The sequence below is a fragment of the Oncorhynchus masou genome, chromosome 15 (genome assembly GCF_036934945.1).
Source record: "Oncorhynchus masou masou isolate Uvic2021 chromosome 15, UVic_Omas_1.1, whole genome shotgun sequence".
Lineage (NCBI taxonomy): Eukaryota > Metazoa > Chordata > Actinopteri > Salmoniformes > Salmonidae > Oncorhynchus > Oncorhynchus masou.
In genome coordinates this window covers 15,222,382-15,249,152 of record NC_088226.1, presented here as the reverse complement: position 1 = coordinate 15,249,152, position 26,771 = coordinate 15,222,382, and the positions used below count along the sequence as shown (strand labels likewise).

At 47.9% G+C, this 26,771-nt stretch overlaps 1 protein-coding gene across 1 annotated transcript in view; it reads right to left on the bottom strand.

Annotated features, from left to right (window-relative positions):
• The window catches only part of LOC135555723 (zinc finger protein 385C-like), a 231,628-nt gene extending 211,480 nt beyond the window's left edge, over positions 1-20,148 (bottom strand). Inside the window, 1 exon segment of the mRNA XM_064988411.1 lies at positions 20,039-20,148. Within this exon segment, the coding sequence (XP_064844483.1) occupies positions 20,039-20,087 (49 nt within the window). The 5' untranslated portion in view covers positions 20,088-20,148.
• Positions 20,149-26,771: the final 6,623 nt, after the last annotated feature.

The following is a 26,771-nucleotide window of genomic DNA, read 5'->3' as shown; positions in this document are numbered from 1 at the left end:
AATATCTGTCTCGTTGTACTATCTGTGGTATAACCCCTGGCTTGTCATGCAGAATTCAAAGCTGGCCTACAACATGCAAAAAGGTAGGGCTGGAGGGATTAAACTGGCAAACGTGTGGATTGGAATGTACACTGCCCTGCACATGAAAACAACAATAAAACAAAGAGCCCTCTGAAAAAAGTATTTTGAGCATGCCGAAACAAGGAGCATGTCGAAACAAGGAGCATGCCGAAACAAGGAGCATGCCGAAACAAGGAGCATGTCGAAACAAGGAGCATGCCGAAACAAGGAGCATTCCGAAACAAGGAGCATGCCGAAACAAGGAGCATGCCGAAACAAGGAGCATGTCGAAACAAGGAGCATGCCGAAACAAGGAGCATGCCGAAACAAGGAGCATCCCGAAACAAGGAGCATGCCGAAACAAGGAGCATGCCGAAACAAGGAGCATGCCGAAACAAGGAGCATGCCGGAGCATGCGAAACAAGGATCCCGCAAGGAGCATCGAAACAAGGAGGAGCATGCCGAAACAAGGAGCATTTTGTGGCAACAAGCAGCAGACAAGGCTAAATCGGACACCCAGGTCATAGTTAACACTCAACATAAATAAAGACACTACAGCCAGAGTCTTCAGAACAGCCTTAGAAGGAGGCTAAACGTCACAGCCACAAGCCCGCTCATGGCTTTGAGTAAGAATTTGACTGTCCGGAGTTAAATGAACTTGACATGGGGAAAGTCATCGTGGGAGGTTTTGAAAAGAAAGGAAGGATTTTTTTTCTTTACAAACTTGTTCTGTACTGTGAAGATAATCTGTGCTTCATATTATCACATAGGCAGGAGGCCTATATATACTCACACTGTATATGTGTTCTGCTGTAGTTATATTCCAATATTGTGATATTGTGATTTTGTTCTACTGCTACATTGATGTCTTGAAAATTATATGAAATTTGGGTCTTCTAAGACCCACAGCTGAGTATGTGTGCATATGCATATTGACGGTGTTCTGCATATGGACGGTGTTCTGCATATGGACGGTGTTCTGCATATGGACGGTGTTCTGCATATGGACGGTGTTGTGCATATGGACGGTGTTCTGCATATTGACGGTGTTCTGCATATTGACGGTGTTCTGCATATTGACGGTGTTCTGCATATTGACGGTGTTCTGCATATTGACGGTGTTCTGCATATTGACGGTGTTCTGCATATGGACGGTGTTCTGCATATTGACGGTGTTCTGCATATTGACGGTGTTGTGCATATGGACGGTGTTGTGCATATGGACGGTGTTGTGCATATGGACGGTGTTCTGCATACGGACGGTGTTCTGCATATGGACGGTGTTCTGCATACGGACGGTGTTCTGCATATGGACGGTGTTCTGCATATGGACGGTGTTCTGCATATGGACGGTGTTGTGCATATGGAGTGCTGTCCGTTTCACCACCATAGATAGTAGGCTACTTGGCTGTTTACTCTGTCTGCTGCGCTGCTACCTTGTGTTTGACACTTTTTTTCTCAATGTGTTCCGGTAACGCAGAGCCCCCGGATAACCCCTCCCCCTCTCATTCTCACCATGTGTTCCAGGACCTCAGAGCCCCGGGATAACCCCTCCCCCTCTCATTCTCACTATGTGTTCCGGGACCTCACGATTTACAAATTAAGCACTGGTGGTTACACGTGGTCTGCGGTTGTGTGGCCGGTTGAACGTACTGCCAAACAGCACTGGTGGTTACAGGTGGTCTGCGGTTGTGTGGCCAGTTGGACGTACTGCCAAACAGCACTGGTGGTTACACGTGGTCTGCGGTTGTGTGGCCGGTTGGACGTACTGCCAAACAGCACTGGTGGTTACACGTGGTCTGCGGTTGTGTGGCCAGTTGGACGTACTGCCAAACAGCACTGGTGGTTACACGTGGTCTGCGGTTGTGTGGCCGGTTGGACGTACTGCCAAACAGCACTGGTGGTTACACGTGGTCTGCGGTTGTGTGGCCAGTTGGACGTACTGCCAAACAGCACTGGTGGTTACACGTGGTCTGCGGTTGTGTGGCCGGTTGGACGTACTGCCAAACAGCACTGGTGGACATTCCTGAAGTCAGCATGCCAATCGCGCACTCCCTCAAAACTTGAGATATCTGTGGCATTGTGTGACAAAACTGCATATTTTAGAGTGGCCTTCTATTGTCCCCAGCACAAGGTGCACCTGTGTAATGATCATGCTGTTTCATCAGCTTCTTGTTATACCACACATGTCAGGTGGACGGATTATCTTGGCAAAGGAGAAATGCTCACTAACAGGGACGTAAACAAATTTGTGCACAAAATTTGAGAGAAATAAGATGGTGCATATGGAACATTTCTGGGATCTTTTATTTCAGCTCATGAAACACTTTACATGTTGAGTTTATATTTTTGGTCAGTATAAAATCGCTAGCGAATGGATGTTGATCATCTGTTTGATTTACAGCAGGGTCTCGTTAGATTTAACAGAGAAAACATTAAAGTAATGAGTTGATGTTTTCATATGTTTCTGTGCCCGGGATTGGACTCTGTGCCTACTTTGCACAATTGTGTAGAATAGACTATTGCACAACATCCAATGCTATTCCTATGAATTATTCTGGATATAATGACAACAAACTACATAGCCTAGTGTGCTCACTCACAGCATGATCTGGTAATGAAATAACATGACAAATACATTTTGTTTTCCATGTTACACCTGCAATTCATAACAATAACAAGGGGCTTGAAGTAGCCTACTTGAACTTGAATTTGGAGCTCAGTAATTAAAGTACTAGAATAGGCCAACCGTGAAAATCAGACATTTCCTCAATTTGGTGCTTGAAAAGTCCTTGTAATTATTGTAGCCAATTTATAAGTTCTCCTGCTCCCTTATAATTATCTATGATTTTTATAACAGTTTTTGTGAGAGATGCGGCCATTTTCATTTGTTTCCTGCAGCTTCAATTAAAGGGTGTTGTGCTACTCTGTTGGGGTAAAACCATGTGTGGTTATTATGACGACAGCATCTGTCGGCTTCAACTTCACTTTCCATACAAATCCTTCAATGAAAAAAAGGAACCTGCTTTTTGGTCACTTTCTCATTACTAAAACAGCGATGGTGAGATTCAAATGGTGAGATTCAAATGGTGAGATTAATGCTACCCTGCATCAGCCACATAGGCTACAGACAGATGCATCCAATCTATTTAGTCGGGCAATGTCCACATTATTCTCACATATTTTAGAATGTAATAATCATTTGCATATCAATGCATTGGCAAAGGCCTAAAGAATCATTATTCCTAAAGTGGTAATGGCCCTACTTTTTTGTTCACTTTCTGAATGATTTTAGTACACTTTTTGAATGCTTTTGGGGGGGAGTGTGGGGTTCTATAATAGGCCCTATATGTACAATTATATAAACAATACATTTGTATAACATTGAGGTCCTTGAAAATGACAATGAAGTGCTTGAAAGAGTCCCTGAAAGTTCTTGAATTTGAATAGTCAATGTCTGTATGAACCCTGCTTAAAGGATGTATAGTCCTCGTCCTGTTGTTGTATAGCTGGAGTTATGAGCCAATGTGTATGAGCCAGTGTATGTGATGTGTAGGTCAGTGTATATGTGTGTATGTGATGTGTAGGTCAGTGTATGTGATGTGTAGGTCAGTGTATGTGATGTGTAGGTCAGTGTATATGTGTGTATGTGATGTGTAGGCCAGTGTGTATGTGATGTGTAGGTCAGTGTACGTAATGTGTAGGTCAGTGTATGTGTAGGTCAGTGTATGTGATGTGTAGGTCAGTGTATATGTGTGTACGTGATGTGTAGGCCAGTGTGTATGTGTGTATGTGATGTGTAGGTCAGTGTATGTGATGTGTAGGTCAGTGTACGTGATGTGTAGGCCAGTGTGTATGTGATGTGTAGGTCAGTGTATGTGATGTGTAGGTCAGTGTATGTGTAGGTCAGTGTATGTGATGTGTAGGTCAGTGTATATGTGATGTGTAGGCCAGTGTGTATGTGATGTGTAGGTCAGTGTATGTGTAGGTCAGTGTATGTGATGTGTAGGTCAGTGTATATGTGTGTACGTGATGTGTAGGCCAGTGTATCAGGTCACTGTCACCCCAGGGTCTTTATTCCACTGTTCTTTCTACCATCTGAAAACAGCCTAAATGTCATGTTACTAGTTTGTTTTGCTCAATTCAAATATCTATTGATCCCAGCCAAGCAAAGCAACAGTATTTGAGCTTCAACCTCCTAGAAGTTGTTTTCATCCCTTAGCTCAACTATCTTGAGAGCTGGTGTAGATATGTCTGAAATAAATATTTCATAATTATATCTATATTGTCTACTTGTACATGTAGTATACTTTAAAATAGCACATAGAGGCCTGTCTGAAAATCATCGGTCAACACAGTGAGTCATGGCCAATAGGACTGCAGCACTAATCAAAAAGGCATTGTCATGATGTCAAACGCATAAGCACATTATTGAACGTAGCCATTCCAACACTGAGGCTCTGACAGAACCGACGCAGGTGTAGAGGGAAGGGGAGGACATACTGCTTTAAAAACCGCAGCCTATTCAGATCTCTAAATGGTGTCCATTATGAAGCCGGGGAAGCTGTTGTTCATTGGCAGGGCTGAATGGTTTCACAGAGAGCCACGTTCACCATCACCACAGCAGCAGGTCACCTATTCACACACTGATTAGTGTTAAACAGCAGCAGAACTAAAAGCATTTTCCAATACAGCCTCATATCAGAGGGACTTTAAACAACACGCAAGCACACCAGCACTCATCGGCACACACACCCACACACACATACACCCACATACACCCACATACACCCACATACACCCACACACACACACACCCACACCCACCCACACCCACACCCACACACACCCACACCCACACCCACACACACCCACACACCCACATACACACACACCCACATACACACACACACATACACACACCCACACATACACACACACCCACACATACACACACACCCACACCCACACACACCCACATACACACACACACCCACATAAACACACACACCCACATACACACCCACACCCACACCCATACACCCACATACACACCCACACACACCCACACCCACACTCACCCACACACACACACATACACACCCACATACACACCCACACCCACATGCACACACACACCCACACACACACACACACCCCCACACACACACACCCCCACATACACACACACCCACACCCACATACACACACACCCACATTCCTCCTCTTCTCTGACAGTGGGGGACATTATGATTGTTAGCTGAACCCACCTCCCTTGTTTTGTCAGCAAAACGCTCCCCAGAGCAGCACACTTATCACAGTAGAGAAAGGCTTTATGCTCTCCTTTCCTTGCAGCGAAGAGAGACAAAAATATACGGTTCAATTATAGTGTCTGTCAGCCCTGTATGAGCTTGTGATGGACTGAGTCGAGTTGAGCTTGATGCTGGAGAGAGAGAGAAAGTGAGAGAATGAGAGAGAGAGAGAGAGAGAGAGAGACGATAGACAGAAATAATTCAATCCTCCAGCTAATGCATGTTGCAAAATGCAGAGATTCAGTGATTCAACTGGCACTGACTCATCCATACAGTCTCTGGTATAAGAGCAGAAAACTGGTGTGTTAAAAGCGATACCAGCCAACTCTGAACAAACCAACAGGTATGAATCTGTTGTGAATCTGATCCACTGTGAAGCACAAATTCTGAATAAAAGCGCTATATAAATATATCATTATTATCAAGCAAGAGTCAACCAGGGACCCGAGGGGGAGTCAAACCTGTTACCTAACAGAAGTGATTCAGTGAGTCATTCTCCACTAGGTCGTGATGAGGGTGTGCAGACAGACTGGAGGGAGACATCTATCTGTGAGTCGCTGCAGGGCAAAGTGATTCAACCAGCCAGCCAGTGGAGAGAGGTATAGTGGAAGGAGAGTCTGGAGAACAGGGAGCTGGCTTTGGTCTTCTCATGTATTCTCAGCCCTCCAGACAGACAGACAGACAGACAGACAGACAGACAGACAGACATGAGGCCCCAAACAGAGAGGGAATGTACAACCAGCCACACACACTCACAACAACAACAACACTTAAATAAATTAGAAAGAGAAACACAAATACAGAGTCAAAACAGACAGTTGGAAAGATTAAAATGTATACTCAGTCTACTAAAACAACATGTACATGTAAAACACACAGCACAAACAGAATACACACATACTGTAGGAGTAGCAGTAGGATGTATCTGCATGTGCGAGACGGGCCTACAATCTCAGTTGTAATCAAAGGTCAGTTGTGATAGAGGAGCTAAACCCCACTCCAATCTGAGGAGCTAGTGGCAGGGGGGGGGGGACAGATGAACAAATATTACACAGCCCTTCAGAAAGCAATTCCAGTCCAGTTCAGACCAACGTCTATGACAACCCCACAGGATCAGCACTTGCGGCAGCACGAGGCCAACCAAGGTAACCAAACAAAAGCCGTAGAAAACCCCAGCAACAGCTCTCTTGCTGTTGCCACACCTCAACATCTCTGTAAGACAGATCAACAAAGTGTGTCTATGACAACCCCCAAGCATCAGCAACGACACCAACCAATGGTGAACCACGGTGACCAAACATACGGCATCTGAAACACTCCGTGGTCGTCGCCACACGTCAGTGTGACAGATCAACAACAGTGTGTCTATGACAACCCCCAAGCATCAGCAACGACACCAACCAATGGTGAACCACGGTGACCAAACATACGGCATCTGAAACACTCCGTGGTCGTCGCCACACGTCAGTGTGACAGATCAACAAAGTGTGTCTATGACAACCCCCAAGCATCAGCAACGACACCAACCAATGGTGAACCACGGTGACCAAACATACGGCACCTAAAACACTCCGTGGTCGTCGCCACACGTCAGTGTGACAGATCAACAAAGTGAGAGCTACTGTTGCTGATTTTGATTTTATTTCATTTAACCTTTAATTAACTAGGCAAGTCAGATAAGAACGCATTCGTATTTTACAAGGACGGCCTCCTCTCACCGTGGAGGCTCTGAGATTCCACTGGATTATAGGAGTTTTTATCAACTGTGAATTTAGGCAGATCGATTAAAAGATGGGAGGACGTGTGTGTGTGTGTGTGTGTTCTGGAGCCCCCTACAGAGAGGTGGAATGGCTGTGATTATTGTGTTATTAGCAGCAGAGAAATAACAGCCTAGATCCCAGAGGACACACACACACAGGTATGGATTAGGGCACGTCGCGCCGTCGGACCAACGCCTGTCGCATCATCAGGTCACTCTACACAGATATGAGTCATTGGACAGGGGCTTGTAGCGTGTGTGTGTAGTATCAGAATGAATGTGTGTGTGTGTGTGTGTGTGTGTGTGTGTGTGTGTGTGTGTGTGTGTGTACACTGTGCAGTTCATATCAACTTTAGAGATGAATTCAAGGCTGTTTCTATGTGAAACAGAGATTCTGCCTCAGGTTAAAAAGACGCCCACATCGTCACGAACCAACAGCCATTCTATAGCTCAGCCAATGCAGCGGACAGACGTCACGCTGTCCAATGTGAAGATGGATATCTTTTCAAACAGACTCTGTTCAAAGGAGGAAGTGATATTTAAAAGCAGAGTATTATTTTATTAATCGTCTCTTTTGGTCACGGAGGTCTCCGAGTGGCGTATTGGCTTCATTTTAATTGCCCTTTTCTTCCACCTAGATATGATATAGATACATAATATATGGATAGAAATAACCTTGAGGAAGTGCTTGAGCTTTTAGGGAATAAAGACTCAAACCAGCATTGGAAAGGTGAATTTAGGTGTACATGTAAATACAACAAGTCCCCGAAACAGTGCAGTACTGAACAATGTACAGTTTTTACACCAACATCTATATCCTGAACACAAAACAGATCTGAAGGATGATATGACTGTCCCTGTTGAAAGAGTTCTTCACATACATCCTCAATTCTTACTCTTGCTCATTTTCCAAATGCTCCGAGTCTAAGGGGAGTGGTGTGTGTTTGTGTTGAGGTGATGGGTAAGGTTCTGGGGTGAGGTGTCATGTAAAGGCAGAGTGGGTTGAGGAACCAGGAACCAGAAATCTGCATTTTCAATATGCAGACCATTGATTAATCTGCGCTTTAAACCATTTAAGCTGTTTCATATTGAAAGTCAACAGTGTTTTTTGCTTCAATACACTGACCAGGGACGTGCAACTGTAGTTTTCCTTCGCAGAACATACATTAGTGCAACACATTCGGCAGAAATAGCTTCATTTTCGCTATGTGGCTATTTGGCTAGCAGCCACATAAGTAAATGATCTTACAATGAAAAAGCAAGCTCAATTTCTTAATGTTTTGCTAGAAGTCAATCTTGCATTTTACCAGAGTAAAAATAGGCTACACCGAGAAAAGTAGCTACACATCAGTTCGTGAAAAGTGCAACTGAAGCATAGAATTTGTCTAATGCCGAAGCATTGTAGATCTGCCATTACAGAACGTAGCAATATATTTCTTAATTGCTGAATTCTGCGTTAATAACGGACCCTTGGCAACCATTCGGCGACACAGATGGACTGCTCCCTTGGAGTTGTGAAGAGACAGATGGATCCTCGCCAGCATTTTAAAGAAACTTCCTCACAATCTCTCACCCCAACATGACTTAGCTTTTTACCCTAGGGTGTTTCCCAAACACACACACACACACACACACACACACACACACACACACACACACACACACACACACACACACAGCAGCTGCTCTTATGGAACGATTCACATGCTTGGTCATAGACTTTGTTCAGCTCATGGACAAGCTGGGTTCACATCGAATGCACATATGGTAAAATGCATATACATACAAAATATATATACGCTTGTATTTTACTGCAAGGTCATGCGCTCAGAAATGCATTTCATCTCATTCTTTCCCAAATGTTTTTTTGGTCTGTGTGTGTGTGTGTGTGTGTGTGTGTGTGTGTGTGTGTGTGTGTGTGTGTGTGCGTGCGTGCATGTGTATTTGAATCCTGCCATAAGAGCAGCTGTGTGTATATTTGTTTGTGTGTGTGGTTATAAGTCTCTCTAGGCTGTTTTCATCATAGGAATACGTTCTGGTAACTTCCATTTTCATCTCCTCTATCCCTGCCTGTATTCTCTAACTCGGTTGACATTTGTTTCTCTCTTAATGCTACAATATAATATAATGCTTTTCATGCTCTTCATATTATTCTGTACCTTTCTCTCCAGGATATTCACTTCATGTGCTGTGTTTTATTCAGAATTGTATTGGGTGACTTAGGTTGGAGAAAATGTCCTTGGGTTTGAGAAAGGCATATAACACATTATTTCTAACCGTATTATTATCCTCAGTCAAAACCCGCAAGATGACAAACTTGCCACTTTACACACCTACATGAAAAGTGCCGCCACGGCCCCATCAAGAAAGGCCATTTACAAAGACTGAAGAGTGGGTTCAGTGTGCTCTCTGTGGAGATCACGCTACAATAGGACATGCACTCCGTACACTGACTGAGGTAAACCACTCTTCGGTTTCGATAAAAGCCTCGCTGAAAAGGGCTCTGAATGATTCACTGCAGTTGACAAATGCATACAACATAAGCATAGCCTTCATATACATCTCTGTTGTCCTTATCCTCTATTTCTCCGAGAGCCACGTTGTCAACCAAACACTTTGTAGTGAGTTTAAAACACAAACCCTTCACAAACACCTTCACAAACCCACAACCGCTATGGATCACGAAGAAGTGACCAATGGACTCTCTGAGCTCGACTGTAATCAACCAATCACGGAGTATTAGTCTTTAGTCAAAATTCACAATCGTGTTCATACATACTCACCTGGACATGAATATGCATGCAGGCAGTCTTTTATATGGAACATGTGATAGAATCAGTTTAGACAGGGTCCCCACCCTTCCTGTTGAATAGTGACGGGGCTTCAAAACAACCAGGCTATTTAGTGCTCCTATTGGGAGGCGGAGGGGCGTCTGCCTGCCTACCTGGCCTCACACACTGACTCTCTGTTCAGCTCACGAGCACCACGACCCGCCAACTGCCATGGCACATAGGCAGGCCACTGTGTGTATGTTTGCGCGGGCATGTGTGTGTATGTGGCTGTCTAATACTGGGCCCAGTGTGTGTGAGGGTCATTACGGAGGTGTGAGAGTGTATGTGTGTCTGTGTGTGATGATCACGGCTCTGAGGTAGTGAGGTAGGGGTCTGGCACTCTGTGTTAATTGGGATAATTATCCTGTAACGAGGAATCAAAACCCCTGGGCCAGGATCAAAATACAGGATCAGATAAAGCTCCACACACAGGTTCAATCTGCTGTTCAATGGGAGCTTACCCTCTGACATTGTCTCCCTCCTCTGACTCAGAGGGTACCACTAGGCTCCTTTCGACTGGCCTGTTCACTTCCTGGTAGAGCTTGGTGGGTAGGAGGAAGTACAGAGGGGGGTAGGGAGAGTGACTGGGGACAGAGAGGTTCATGTGTTCGTAGCAGTAACACTCTATACCCTCTGCCCAGAGTGCACATACGAGGGAGGGCATAACGAAACCTTAGCCCTCCGACAGAGCCAACCCTTCTGAGGAGCTAGGCAGTCTTCTGCGGAGTCGGTCCCAGCCATGAGCACTGCCGGCCGGGCATGCTATTCAGCCAGGCGGAGGGTGGCTTTCTCCAGGAAAGGGCAGCCTGCTTGCCCTGAGGCAGGCTTCATGCAGCTGTCAGAAACTCTGACCCCCCCCCACCAGCCTCCCTGGAGCCCTCCTACACACACACACCCGTCCTCTGCCACTAGTCGTACAGTACAGTGTGATCAGGGTGGCAGCAAGGGCTGGAGTGACCTCTCCATCTGTCTGAGTTAGGCGAGCGGAGAGCGGCCGGAGGGGGGGGGGGGATCTTCACGCCTGTTTATAGATATTTGCCCTTTTGAGTTCACCTGTCACCCAGCCTGGCTCAGCTGGGCTCCAAGCCGCCACGCCACTGACTCTGCTCATCTGCAACAATGGCTCAGGAATGATGAGGGGTTTCACACCCCCCCCTCCTCTAAATGCTATGGTTTTGCTTTGAGCCTCCTGCTTCGTATTACAAGGCATCTGATTTGAATTATGTTTGATCACCAGGTAAATTATACTATGACGGTGTCACTGAGTCCAGGACAGACAGACAGAACGACATGACACTGACATACCTCCTGCTGTTACCCAGCATCCCCTGGCTAATTGGGATGTAACTGTGTGTTTGTGCTGGCAGGAGAAGAAGCAGCCAGCAGGGACGGTACAAAACTTTTCACAGAATCACACTGAAGGTCGCTGTGATCCAACGTAGCCTGAAATGAAGGACATCAGACCCACAGGAAGTTCTTAAAATCACAAACACCTGCACGAGCGTGTGTGTACGTTCTCTCTCTCACACACACACACACACACACACACACACACACACACACACACACACACACACACACACACACACACACACACACACACACACACACACACACACACACACACACACACACACACACACACACACACACACAGAAAAAAGCAAGCTAACTGATGTGCCCACTCCCCCATCACTTTGGCTCAGCAGGCGATGACATGGAGAACATCAGAGGAACACACAACAGGAGGTCCCAGCACAGTGGGGGAAAAGAGAAGGACATCTGTCTGGAGAAGAAGTCAACTCAACATGGCAGACAGAGATGTCAGAGTGGGGTGGCACAACACCATGGGAGGGAGAGACACAGAGAGGGGATATGTCGAGACAGTGATAGAGCGCTGTTCACGTTGATGAAAGAAAGTATGGATGATGTGTCCTAGCATGACTGGTATAAGGGTTGCCTTCTCTGTCGGTCAAGTTGTTATGCTTATTACCATGTAATTGAGTAATGCGGATTGAATACACCCTACAATTCATACTTAACTGTAAAAATGGGAAAGTACTATTTGTAAAACAACAAAAGAAAGGTACATGTAGATAGATGTGGTTGACGAAGAGAGAAAGAACAACAAGTAGAAGAGACGAAGGTTGGGAGAGACGAAGGTTTATGAGAATTGTGAAGGGTTCGGGCTCCTGTCAAAAAGCCATCCTTTGCCTCCCGAGTAGTGCAGTGGTCTAGGGCACTGCATCGCAGCGCTAGCTGTGCTACCAGAGACTCTGAGTTCACGCCCAGGCTCTGTTGCAGCTGGCCGCGACCGGGAGGTCCGTGGGGCGACGCACAATTGGCCTAGCGTCATCCTGGTTCGGGAGGGTTTGGCCGGTAGGGAAATCCTTGTCTCATCGCGCACCAGCGACTCCTGTGGTGGGCCGGGCGCAGTGCACGCTAACCAAGTTCGCCAGGTGCACGGTGTTTCCTCCGACACATTGGTGCGGTTGGCTTCCGGGTTGAATGCACGCCGTGTTAAGAAGCAGTGCGGCTGGTTGGGTTGTGTTTCGGAGGACGCATGACTTTCAACCTTCGTCTCTCAAGAGCCCTACAGGAGATGTACTGATGAGACGAGACTACTAACTACGAACAATTGGACACCACAAAATTGGGGAGAAAAGTGGGTAAAAAAAAACAATATAAAAAAGCCATCTGAACTTTAAATCCCCTAAAATCTACAGTACAGAGAAAACACTAAACTGTTGAAAAGAATCTATGCAGAAAAGAGCTAGAGTACTTCCTGACTTCAAGACACCTGTACCTCCCACACAGCAGCAGCTCAGTGTGTGTGTGTGTGTGTGTGTGTGTGTGTGTGTGTGTGTGTGTGTGTGTGTGTGTGTGTGTGTGTGTGTGCGTGTGTGTGATTCAATCTTTAACAAATTCACTGTTATTTACAGTGAAAACTGTAAACTGAATATAAAAAGAAAAGGTGCAGTATCCCCCCAGAATGCATACATATTCAAACATATAAATACATATTCATACATATGGACGCATATTCATACCTATAAATACCCACATGCATACATACTCTACAGTGGACTTGTCAGTGGGACCAGCCCAGCTACCAGCTCAGCTACCAGCCCAGCTACCAGCTCAGCTATCAGCTCAGCTACCAGCCCAGCTACCAGCCCAGCTACCAGCTCAGCTATCAGCTCAGCTACCAGCCCAGCTACCAGCTCAGCTACCAGCCCAGCTACCAGCTCAGCTATCAGCTCAGCTACCAGCCCAGCTATCAGCTCAGCTACCAGCCCAGCTATCAGCTCAGCTATCAGCTCAGCTATCAGCTCAGCTACCAGCCCAGCTATCAGCTCAGCTACCAGCTCAGCTATCAGCTCAGCTACCAGCCCAGCTACCAGCCCAGCTACCAGCTCAGCTACCAGCCCAGCTACCAGCTCAGCTATCAGCTCAGCTACCAGCCCAGCTACCAGCCCAGCTACGAGCTCAGCTACCAGCCCAGCTACCAGCTCAGCTACCAGCTCAGCTATCAGCTCAGCTACCAGCCCAGCTACCAGCCCAGCTACCAGCTCAGCTACCAGCCCAGCTACTGGCTCAGCTATCAGCCCAGCTACCAGCTCAGCTACCAGCCCAGCTACCGGCTCAGCTATCAGCTCAGCTACCAGCCCAGCTACCAGCTCAGCTACCAGTCCAGCTACCAGCCCAGCTGATTAAGTCCCAACATGATCCCCACGTTGGGAGTGGAGGGAAAGAAAGCGGGGTGGTGTGATACACAGTGAGACACCAGCAGAGAGACCAGACCACTGCTGCTGTAGCATCCACTTTATTGGCATAATGAGAGTGTCACTGTTCCACACTGTAAACCACGCGCTGTGTCACAAACAATTTAGTCTTACCTTCATCAAGATGTGTATGGGGACTTGTTCTTTGTCTGCAGATGCAGCCCTCGCTCTCTCTCTTTCTCTTGCTCTCTCTCTCCCTCTCTCTTGCTCTCTCTCTCTTTCTCTTGCTCTCTCTTTCTCTTGCTCTCCCTCTCTGTGCTCTCTCTCTCTTTTGCTCTCCCTCTCTTTTGCTCTCCCTCTCTCTTGCTCTCCCTCTCTCTTGCTCTCCCTCTCTCTTGCTCTCCCTCTCTCTTGCTCTCCATATCTCTTGCTCTCCATATCTCTTGCTCTCCCTCTCTCCATATCTCTTGCTCTCCCTCTCTCCATATCTCTTGCTCTCCCTCTCTGCCTCTCTCTTGCTCTCCCTCTCTGCCTCTTTCTTGCTCTCTCTTGCTCACCCTCTCTGCCTCTCTCTTGCTCACCCTCTCTGCCTCTCTCTCTTGCTCACCCTCTCTGCCTCTCTCTTTGCTCACCCTCTCTGCCTCTCTCTCTTGCTCACCCTCTCCCTTTTTCTCTCTCTGTCCATGAACTGTCATTTCCACCAGTCCAAATATACTTCTCCCTTTTCTTTAAATGTTTAAATTGCACACATTTTTATTGCCTGGACAGTTGTGTGCATCGTTGTCTTTGCTCAGTAAGTGAATGGTTTCTGTTGACTGTATACAGAAGAGCAATAGTGAGTAAACTGTCTCAAAAATATGTATTACCCAAGCACAATGGCCCCACAATGGACTTGAGAGAGAGAGAGAGAGAGAGAGAATTGGTCCTCTGATAACATAGGACTGGTTGCTCTACTTCAGTGTAGCAGAGATCTAACCCCCACCGTGGCCATTCAAGCTGGAGATGGGACTGTGGTGTTGTACCTGTTGCCTGCTATAGCAGTACAGAGACACTCTGGACACCTAAGTGACAGTTTACGGCAGAGTCATCTCTGAGCACAAACAACATGGACATATGTCTCTTGGCACAGCATTACTTAAATGATCCCTGTCAACATACAGTGCAAACAAAGCAGGCACCACAGCGTGTGCAACACACAGGCACGCACACAGGTACACACACAGGTACACACACACAGGCACACACACAGGCACACACACAAGCACACACACAAGCACACACACGTCATAGTACTTCACCAGCTCTCACCAAAGACAGAAAAAGACAACTCCTCCTTCATAACGAAAATAAACATCTTTGGAACAACTGCGACAAAACACAAGTGACACTAACAGAGTGTATAACGTAGTCTGTCACAGCAACAATAACACAAGTGACACTAACAGAGTGTGTACGTAGTCTGTCACAGCAACAATAACATAAGTGACACTAACAGAGTGTGTACGTAGTCTGTCACAGCAACAATAACACAAGTGACTCTAATAGAGTGTGTACGCAGTCTGTCACAGCAACAATAACACAAGTGACACTAACAGAGTGTGTATGTAGTCTGTCACAGCAACAATAACACAGGCCTCCATATTATTCATCCATAGGCATTCAGCAGGAGTAGCGGGCCTTAAGGTGGCGTCCATAAATGCTCTCCTAACCGCAGCAGCCATATTTCACCTTCCCTGACTGAACATGTTGATATTTGCCTTGATTTATCTGCGTTCCCCTCAGCTCAGCTTGTTATAGTGAGTAGAGTGCCGACAGCACAATAAACACGAATTAGAGACTACATCAAGTCAACAACTGACACTCTCCCAGAAGCCCCCCTGGGACTACTGAACTTGTTTCTCATGTCAGTCAGGCCTCACAGGGGGACATGGATGTTTGATTGCTGTTTGAACTATGTTATAATAGCCTAGATCAATGTTTGAAATGAAAGGTGTTTCTGTGGATGATCATCATTATTATCATCGTCATGTGACCTAGATGCTCCAGCCTCTGTTGAAGACCATTGTCCAGCCCAATGCCTACTTTTTAGCATCTTTAGGATGATCTTTATAATGAAAAGCCCTAAATAAATTAAACATATTATTATTATTATTATTATCATTTGACTGACTAAACAATGCAAGTGTCCAATTCCAATGTCATAAGAGTAGAGGTCAATTGAGATAGTGTCACGCCTTGGTCTTAGTATTTTGTGTTTTAGTTAAGTAGTTGGTCAGGCCAGGGTGTGACATGGGTTTATGTTATTGTGTTGTCGTATTGGGTTTTTTGTAGGCATTGGGATTGTGGTTGATCAGGGGTGTGTTTAGTTTAGGTTTGGCTGCCTGAGGCGGTTCTCAATCAGTCAGGTGATTCTTGAAGAGTCAGGTGATTCTTGTTGTCTCTGATGGGGAACCGTATTTAGGTAGCCTGGGTTTCACTGTGTATTTTGTGGGTGATTGTTCCTGTCTCTGTGTAGTGTTCACCAGATAGGCTGTAATAGGTTTTCACGTTCCGTTTGTTGTTTTTGTATTTATTAGTTATTTCATGTATCGTTCCGTTTTTCTTCATTAAAGACATAAGTAACCACCACGCTGCATTTCGGTCCGACTCTCATTCAACAAACGAAGAACGCCGTTAGAGAATCACCCACCACACACGGACCGAGCAGCGTGTTAACAGGCAGGAGCCAAAGGAGAGGCAACAGAAGCAGCTTCAGTGGGAGAGGCTGCACCACTTGGAGAATTGGACATGGGAGGAAGAACTGGACGGAAAAGGACCCTGGGCTCAGCCTGGTGAATATCGCCGCCCCAAGGAGGAACTAGAGGCGGCTAAAGCGGAGAGGCGCTGGTATGAGGAGGCAGCACGGCGACGTGGATGGAAGCCTGGGAATCAGCCCCAAAAATTTCTTGGGGGGGCTTACAGGGAGTATGGCTACGCCAGGTAGGAGACCTGCGCAAACTCCCTGTGCTTACCGGGGGGCTAGAGAGACAGGGCAGGCACCGTGTTATGCAGTGGTGCGCACGGTGTCCCCAGTGCGGGTGCATAGCCCGGTGCGGTATATTTCAGCTCCGCGTATCAGCCGGGCTAGATTGAGCGTCGAGCCAAATGCCATGAAGCCGGCTCTACGCATCTGGTCCCCAGTGCGTCTCCTTGGGCCAGCTTACATGGCACCAGCCTTGATCTCGGTGTCTCCGGTTCGCCTACATAGCCCAGTGCGGGCTATTCCACCTCGCCGCACTGGCAGGGCGACCGAGAGTATTCAACCGGGTAAGGTTGGGCAGGCTCGGTGCTCAAGAGCTCCAGTGCGCCTGCACGGTCCGGTCTATCCAGTACCACCTCCACACCCCAGCCATCCGGTAGCAGCTCCCCGCACCAGGCTTCCTGTGTGTGTCCTCGGCCCAATACCACCAGTGACAGCACCACGCATCAGGCCTACAGTGTGCCTCGCCTCTCCTGCGCTGTCGGAGCCTTTCTTCTCTCCTGCGCTGTCGGAGTCTCCCGCCTGTTCAGCGCTTCTAGAGCCTTCCTCATCTACAGCGCTGCTGGAGTCTCCTGTCTGTTCAGCGCTATCAGAGCCTTTCTCCTCTCCTGCGCTACCGGAGTCTCCCGCCTGTTCAGCGCTTCTAGAGCCTTCCTCCTCTACAGCGCTGCCGGAGCCTCCTGCCTGTTCGGAGCAGCCTGAGCTGCCAGTCTGCATGGAGCAGCTAGAGCTGCCAGTCTGCATGGAGCAGCTAGAGCTGCCAGTCTGCATGGAGCTGCCAGTCTGCATGGAGCAGCCAGAGCTGTCAGTCTGCTTGGAGCAGCCAGAGCTGCCAGTCTGCATGGAGCTGCCAGTCTGCAAGGAGCTGCCAGTCTGCAAGGAGCTGCCAGTCTGCAAGGAGCTGCCAGTCTGCAAGGAGCTACCAGAGCTGTTAGTCTGCATAGAGCAGCCAGAGCTGTCAGTCTGCAAGAAGCCGCCAGAGCCGTCAATCTGCATGGAGCAGCCAGAGCCGCCAGTCAGCATGGAGCAGCCAGAGCCGTCAGTCTGCCAGGATCCGCCAGTCAGCCAGTCTCTTCCAGATCCGCCAGTCAGCCAGACTCTTCCAGATCCGCCAGTCAGCCAGACTCTTCCAGATCCGCCAGTCAGCCAGACTCTTCCAGATCCGCCAGTCAGCCAGACTCTTCCAGATCCGCCAGTCAGCCAGACTCTTCCAGATCCGCCAGTCAGCCAGACTCTTCCAGATCCGCCAGTCAGCCAGACTCTTCCAGGTCCGCCAGTCAGCCAGACTCTTCCAGGTCCGCCAGTCAGCCAGACTCTTCCAGATCCGCCAGTCAACCAGACTCTTCCAGATCCGCCAGTCAGCCAGGATCTGCCGGATTCAACTGCCTGGCTGGGCTTCCTCTCAGTGCTGGGCTTCCTTTCAGTGCTGGGCTTCCTCTGTTCCGAGCTGCCCCTCTGTCCCGAGCTGCCCCTCTGTCCCGAGCTGCCCCTCTGTCCCGAGCTGCCCCTCTGTCTCGAGCTGCCCCTCTGTCCCGAGCTGCCCCTCTGTCCCGAGCTGCCCCTCTGTCCCGAGCTGCCCCTCTGTCCCGAGCTGCACCTCTGTCCCGAGCTGCACCTCTGTCCAGTGGGGTTCTGGGTGAGGACTACTAGGCCATGGCCGGCGGCGAGGGTGGATTATCCCAGGACGTGTAGGGGAGGAACTATGACATTAATGGAGTGGGGTCTACGTCCCGAGCCGGAACCGCCACCATGGACGGACGCCCACCCGGACCCTCTCTATGGTTTTGAGGTGCGTCCGGGAGTCCGCACCTTAGGGGGGGGGGGTTCTGTCACGCCTTGGCTTAGTATTTTGTGTTTTAGTTAATTAGTTGGTCAGGCCAGGGTGTGACATGGGTTTATGTTATTGTGTTGTCGTATTGGGGTTTTTGTAGGCATTGGGATTGTGGTTGATTAGGGGTGTGTTTAGTTTAGGTTTGGATGCCTGAGGCAGTTCTCAGAGTCCGGTGATTCTTGTTGTCTCTGATGGGGAACCGTATTTAGGTAGCCTGGGTTTCACTGTGTATTTTGTGGGTGATTGTTCCTGTCTCTGTGTAGTGTTCACCAGATAGGCTGTAATAGGTTTTCACGTTCCGTTTGTTGTTTTTGTATTTATTAGTTATTTCATGTATCGTTCCGTTTTTCTTCATTAAAGACATGAGTAACCACCACGCTGCATTTCGGTCCGACTCTCATTCAACAAACGAAGAACGCCGTTACAGATAGGCATTTAAACTGAAACCGCTGCCCACTGACATAAATGTAAAGTATAGCAGACTAACATCTGTCATGGGTCCCAGTGGGTGATAGTACGCAATGCCCAGGCCTGTGTGTGGAGAATACCGCTTAAAGTTTTAGATCTTTGTCTGATAAAGTTTGCCCATCTTCAGAATGATCAGCCACTGCTTTCTTACAGCACGTGATTAATTCATTCAATTCTAGGACCTACATTTATCGAAAGCCCTTATCCAGGTGTAAAGATATAAATAAACTGATGTTTTGCCAGATTAGACGTTATTGGACCACATCATACACTTGAGAAATGGCTTTGGAATTCGGGTGGGTTAAATAGTCTACTACAGTTCCATGGTTACAGTTTTCTATTGAGGGAATGCCTGCCTGCATCTGGCCATTGAGAACCACAAGCACCGGCTCACCACATGCCGTGCGGAAACACCCAGCCCGGCTGCGTGACAGGATGGACGATGAACGGTCGAGCAATATCATATTTTATTCAGTGAGGGAGGAAGTATGAACAAATAAGCCCATTCAGATCGCCTAATGTGCAATTCAAACGATCAACGTGCTCTCAATTAATAGCCTCAAAGCGCAACAGTGTATCAATTACCTATGACATTTGCTTCGTAAGTTACAGACAATACATTACCTCGAAGCTGTAATCATATAAAACTACTGAAGGTGTTTTGATTAACAATCAAATCTAAATGAATATTACATGCATATAAAAAGTCTAGTCTGCTCATAACAACAAATTGCCAAGTCAGACATAAACAAATCTAACAATCGGTCGTTTGTCCATTCATTGTAAAGCAAATTTTTAGGCCTATACATGCATCTGCCTCGTTTAAAATGTATGATTTGGCCATCTCAGAATAACTTTATAGCTATTCATTCCATTAACAATGGAAAATAGGCTACTGTACACGCGCTACGGGTAGACTGATAATTGTGTTTGATGAACTGTCACATGGGGGCCACAAACTTTGAATAGTAAACAGCAATACGTCAATATGTAAAAACAAACGCTACACTATATATGTTGTATTTCTGCCTACCTGTCCCGTTCCGTTTCAGATTGTCCCTGTGGTCGTCCGTACCCAACATCTTTCGAAACGTTGTGTGACAAGACTGACTGTTAAAGCCGAAAGCCCAGCTCGCGCTCTGGAGTCACGGGTGTCATAGCGCGCAGCCACTCTACACACGAATGCGCACTCAAAGGGTCTTCAACGATATCACGGCCGCGCCTATACAATTTGATTTATGTTATTTATCACTTTGTCATGGAATATATTATATTGAAAGACAGGAAAGAAGGTCGAAATTCTATTCATATACACTGCATGACCAAAGGTATGTGGACACCTGCTCGTCGAACACCTCACAAATAAAATCACGGGCATTAAAATGGAGTTGGTCCACCCTTTGCTGCTATAACAGCCTCCACTCGTCTATGAAGGCTTTCCACTAGATGTTGGAACATTGCTGCTGGGACTTGCTTCCATTCAGCCACAAGAGCATTTGTAAGGTTGGGCACTGATGTTGGGCGATTAGGCCTGGCTTGCAGCCGGTGCTCCAATTCATCCCGAAGGTGTTTGATGGGGTTGAGGTCATGCCAGTCAAGTTCTTCCACACCAATCTTGACAAACCATTTCACACCAATCAAACCAACCCCCCCCCCCCCCACACACACACACATTCTGAAATTGCGTTTTTGTCCCCCCCCAGTTTTATCATTGGAATGTGATCAAAAATGAGGCAACGGTGTGCTTTAGTACCATGCAGATGCCTCTGAGGGGTTGGGTAGGCTATTTGGAGTGTTTATCCAACTGAATTAAAAAATATATATATTTATTATATCCCCCCACTTCTAAAACCAAAGTTGTGCCCCTGCATTTCTGTATGGACCTCGCTTTGTGCATGGGGGCATTGTCATGCTGAAACAGGAAAGGGCTTTACCCAAACTGTTGCCACAAGTTTGGAAGCACAGAATCGCCTAGAATGCCATTGTACTCCGTCATTTTAAGATTTCCCTTCACTGGAAGTAAGGGGCCAAGCCCGAACTATCAAAAACAGCCCCAGACCATTATTCCTCCTCCACCAAACTTTACAGTTGGCACTACGCTGTCGAGCAGGTAGCGTTCTCTTGGCATCTCACCAAATCCAGATTCCTCTATTGGACTGCCAGATGGTGAAGCGTGATTAATCACTCCAGACAACGTGTTTCAACAGTTCCTGAGTCCAATGTCGGCGAGCTTTTACACCACTCCAGCCGACGCTTGTCATTGCGCATGGTGATCTTACGTTTGTGTGTGGCTGCACCGGCCATGGAAACCCATATTGTGAAGCATACGACAAACAGTTATTGTGCTGACGTTCCAGAGACAGTTTGGAACTCGGTAGTGAGTATTGCAACCGAGGACAGATGATTTTTACACTCAACGCACTTCAGCACTCGGCTCTCCCATTCTGTGAGCTTGTGTGGCCCACCACTTGGCGGCTGAGCTGTTGTTGCTCCTAGACGTTTCCACTTCACAATAACAGCACTACTTTTGACCGGGGAAGTTCAAGCTAAGCAGAAAGTATACGAACTGTCTTGTTGGAAAGGTGGCATCCTATGACGGTGCCACATAGAAAGTCACTGAGCTCTTCAGTGAGGCCATTCTACTGCTAATGTTTGTCTATTGGAGATTGCATGTCTGTGTGCCCGATTGTATGTACCTGTCAGCAACGGGTGTGGCTGAAATAGCCAAACCCACTCATGTGTGGTGTCCACATATTTATTATACAGTGCATCCGCAAAATATTCAGACCCCTTGACTTTTTCCATATTTTGTTACGTCACAGCCTTATTCTAAAATGGATTCAATTGTTTTTTTCTGTCATCAATCTACACACAAGACCCCATAATGATAAAGCAAAAACAGGTTTTAGAAATGTTTGCAAATTTATCAAAATGTTAAAAAATTGCATTTACATAAATATTCAGACCCTTTACTCAGTACTTTGTTGAAGCCCCTTTGGCAGAGATTACAGCCTTGAGTCTTCTTGGGTATGTCACTACAAGCTTGGCACACCTGTATTTGGGGAGTTTCTCCCATTCTACTCTGTAGATCCTCTAAAGCTCTGTCAGGTTGGATGGGGAGCGTCCAACCTGACAGAGGTCTTGTCAGGATTTGGCCAGGGTTGTTCCGGGTTTTTGTCAGTAGATGCCCCCATTGTGCTTTTTGTCCCTATGTTTTTCCCTTGATCCCCATTATTATTTTTCTGTCAGGATTTGGCCAGGGTTGTTCCGGGTTTTGGTCAGTAGATGCCCCCATTGTGCTTTTTGTCCCTATGTTTTTCCCTTGATCCCCATTATTTGCACCTGTGTCTCGTTTCCCTGATTGTATTTAAACCCTTTGTTTCCCTCAGTTCTGTGCTCTGTGTTTGTATGTTAGCACCCTGCCCTAGTGTTCTGTGTGCTCTTGTCGATTCCGGTGAAGTTCGTATTCTGTTTTTTGTTTTTGTTTATTTTTGGTGAGTTTCTTTTGAGGTCTTTTTGTGTTTTTTCCTACCACCTTTTGGATTTGCCATTTTTTGTTTTTTAGGATTTTTCTTTATTAAATACACCGTCTTAAGTACTGCTGTGTCTGCCTCATCTTCTGGGTTCTGCTGTCTATTCGTGGCTCAGTTGGTAAAGTGACTGTTTCTCACTCCGGAGACCCAGGTTCGATACGGTCCTGACAGAAACACAGAGCCAAAAATGAACCCAGAGACAGCCAGTTCCTGGACCTTTTTGCCACGCTGTCCCACCACCAGGAGACTGTCCAACGCCACGAAGCCGCCCTGGTTCAGCAAGAGGCCTTAATGGCTGACATTCTCATCTTCTGTCGGAGATGCTGACTTCCATTAAGCAAATATCTGATCGACTTACCCCGGCAACAGTTTCCGTCCCAGTACCTCAGGTTCACGTACCCATGGCAGTTAACCCCCTGGCTGAACCTCGTCTTCCACCTCCCCAACGGTTCTCAGGTGATCCAAGTGCTTGTAAAGGCTTTCTCACTCAATGTTCTCTCTCCTTTGAGCTGCAACCCTGACCGGTCTAAGATCGCATATATCATCACCCTGCTGTCGGAAAGCCCTGGCCTGGGCTACTGCTGTGTGGGATGCCCATAGTTCCTGCTGTGCCAGCTACTCTGCCTTTGCTGAGGAATTCAAACGAGTGTTTCAAGGCCCAAGCAGTGGTTCTGACTCAGCCAACCAGCTCCTGACTCTCCATCAAGGTGGCGCAGCGTGACGGACTATGCCATCCAGTTCCGCACGGTGGCAGCAGCGAGTGGCTGGAACAACGAGGCGCCACGGTGTGCTTTCTGAAAGGCCTTTCCGACACTATCCAAGATGAACTGGCCACTCGGGAACCACCGGACAATCTCGAGTCCCTGATCAAGCTGGCCTCACGCATTGACCAGCGTCTGAGAGAGAGAGAACTCAACCGTCTCCTATCAGTCCCAGCTCCGAGTACCCACCTTTATCATCGCTGGCTCCACCGGAACCCATGCAGATTGGACGCATCTCCCAGGCTGAGAGAGACCGCCGGATGAGGGAGCGACGCTGTCTATATTGCGGCAAACCGGGCCATTTCCTCCACGTGTCCCGGGCTCCAGGGAAACGCTCTGTCCCGTACAGACCGGGGGAACTGTAACGGAAACATAACCTCCTCCCATCCGTCCAACTCCCGTCTGCTCATTCCAGTCACCCTCTCCTGGGACAACCACAAGCTTCACCTTCAAGCCTTGGTAGACTCTGGAGCCGCAGGTAACTTCATGGATGGTGTCTGGGCGAAGGAGAATGGCGTTCCTCTGAACCTCTAAGTGACCCCATGAGGGTTACTACATTGGATGGAAGCCCTTTGGGATCTGGACTTGTCACTCATGTCACTACCTCCTTGAGACTTTCAGTTTCACAACACCAGGAATTGATGAACTTTCATTTGATCTCCTGTTCCGAGTTCCCTCTCGTCCTTGGATACCCCTGGCTTCACAGCCATAACCCTCACATCGACTGGTCTGTGGGCACTATCAAGCAGTGGGGTCCTACGTGCCAAGCTACTTGTATTTTCCAGAATTCCCCGAGTTCTACTCCCGAGTCTTTAGTATCCATCGACCTGACCCGAGTTCCCGAGTGTTACCATGACCTCAAACTGGTGTTTAGCAAACAGAGGGCCACCATGCTACCACCCCATAGACCTTACGATTGTCCCATCGACCTGTTTCCGGGCACTTGCCCCCCAGGGGTCGGATCTTTTCCCTATCTCCACCCGAACGAGCTGCTATGGATACCTACATCAAGGACTCTCTGGAAGCAGGCCTCATGCGTCCATCAACCTCCCGGCGGGAGCAGGGTTTTTCTTTGTGGCCAAGAAAGATGGTGGATTACGTCCTTTGCATCGACTACCGGGGACTCAATGACATAATCGTCCGTAACACCCGCTACCCCTTATGGCCACAGCCTTCGAGCTGCTCCAGGAAGCAGTTGTTTTCACTAAGCTTGACCTGCGGAACGCATACCATCTTGTGCGGATCAGACCTGGTGAGTGGAAGACCGCTTTCAACACGCCTACTGGTCACTATGAATACTTGGTGATGCCCTTCGGCCTGACCAACGCCCCAGCGGTGTTCCAAGCGCTCATAAACGATGTGCTTAGGGATATGCTTAACATATTTGTGTTCGTTTACTTGGATGACATCCTCATCTTTTCAAGCTCCCTTCAAGAACACACTAAGCATGTCAGACAAGTACTCAAACGCCTCCTGGACAGCCATCTGTACGTTAAGCCGGAAAAATGTGAATTCCATTCATCCCGAGTACAATTCCTGGGATTTGTAGTGGAACCCGGTCGAGTCCAAATGGACCCTAGGAAGGTAGGGGCGGTGCCCACCCCCAAATCCGTTAAGGATGTTCAGCGTTTCCTGGGCACAAACTTTTACCGCAAGTTCATCAAGAACTTCAGTTTGGTGGCAGCTCCTCTCTCAGCTTTAACCAAAGGTGGCAATGCAAGGTTTTTGTGGGGAAGAGAAGCTGAGACGGCCTTCCAAGGACTCCAAGCAGCGCGTCCTCTCTGCTCCCATCCTGATACTACCGACTACGGATGAACCATTTGTGGTGGAGGTAGACGCATCAGAGGTTGGTGTTGGAGCTGTCCTGTCTCAGAGGGGTGAAGACAAGAAGCTTCATCCGTGCGCTTTCTTCTCACACCGCTTACCCCGACTGAGAGGAACTACGATGTGGGGATCGTGAACTCCCTAGCGGTTAAGATGGCATTGAAGGAATGGAGACACTGGCTCGAGGGGGCTTCTCACCCGTTTCAAGTGCTTACGGACCACAAAAATCTGGAGTATATCCAGCAGGCGAAGCGATTGAACTCTAGACAAGCTAGATGGTCTCTTTTCTTCAATCGATTCCAGTTTATCCTCACCTATCGGCCCGGGTCGAAGAATCTCAAACCGGATGCCCTGTCCCGAGTCTACGCTCCTGCCATTCGAGATGACACGGACATGCCTGTCCTTCCTGCTGCTAAGATTGTGGCTCCGATCTCGTGGCAAGTTGAGGATACCGTGAGACGTGCTCAAGCTAGCGAACCGGACCCTAAAGGAGGCCCTGCCAATCGGTTGTTTGTCCCCAAGGCAGTGAGGACTCAGGTCCTTCTGTGGGGGCACCTCTCGCCTCACCTGTCATCCGGGCGTAGGTCGCACCTTGGAGTTCATCCAGCGTAAGTTCTGGTGGCCTACCATAAGAGAAGACGTTGCCACTTTCGTCAATGCCTGCCCCGTGTGCTGCCAGGGCAAATCTTCTCACCTCCTCCTCAAGGACTCCTTCACCCTTTACCTGTTCCCCACAGACCCTGGTCCCATATCTCATTGGACTTTATTACTGGACTTCCTCCATCCCATGGCAATACTACTATCCTAGTCATAATCGACAGGTTTTCAAAGGCGGCCAGGTTCGTCCCTCTGACTAAGTTACCTTCTGCCAAAGAAACGGCTGAGTTGGTAATTAATCATGTGTTCCGAGTCTTCGGCATTCCTCAAGATGTGGTTTCTGACAGAGGTCCCCAGTTCGCCTCAAGGTTTTGGAAGGCCTTCTGCCAACTCATGGGGGCTTCTGCCAGTCTATCTTCAGGGTACCATCCGGAGTCCAATGGCCAAACAGAGAGGATGAATCAAGAGCTGGAAACCACCCTCCGATGTATGACTCGTGACAACCCGTCCACATGGTCATCCTTTATTGTTTGGGCCGAATACGCGCACAACACCTTGCGCTCCTCCTCCACTGGTATGTCCCCGCACGAGTGTCAGTTTGGCTATGCTCCTCCATTTTCCCCGGACCAGGAGGCAGAAGTCAGAGTGCCTTCAGCCTTGAGGTTCGTCAGACGCTGTCGGCTTATGTGGAGGAAGACCCGTCTTAATCTGATGCGTTCCTCACAGAGGTATCAACAACAAGCCAACAGACGTCGCCGTCCCGGGCCTACCCTGCGCCCCGGCCAGAGAGTCTGGCTTTCCACAAGAGACTTACCTCTACGGGTGGAGTCTCGCAAGCTGTCCCAAAAATACATCGGTCCCTTCAAGGTTGCCAGGAGAGTTAACCCAGTTTCTTATCGCCTACACTTACCCAGATCCCTTAAGATTAATCCCACATTTCATGTGTCATTGTTAAAACCTGTTGTTTTTTCCCCTTGTCCCGGCAGACAGACCTCCCCTCCGCCTCGTGTCATTGGAGGCCAGCCGGCTTATTCCACCGGATACTGGATTC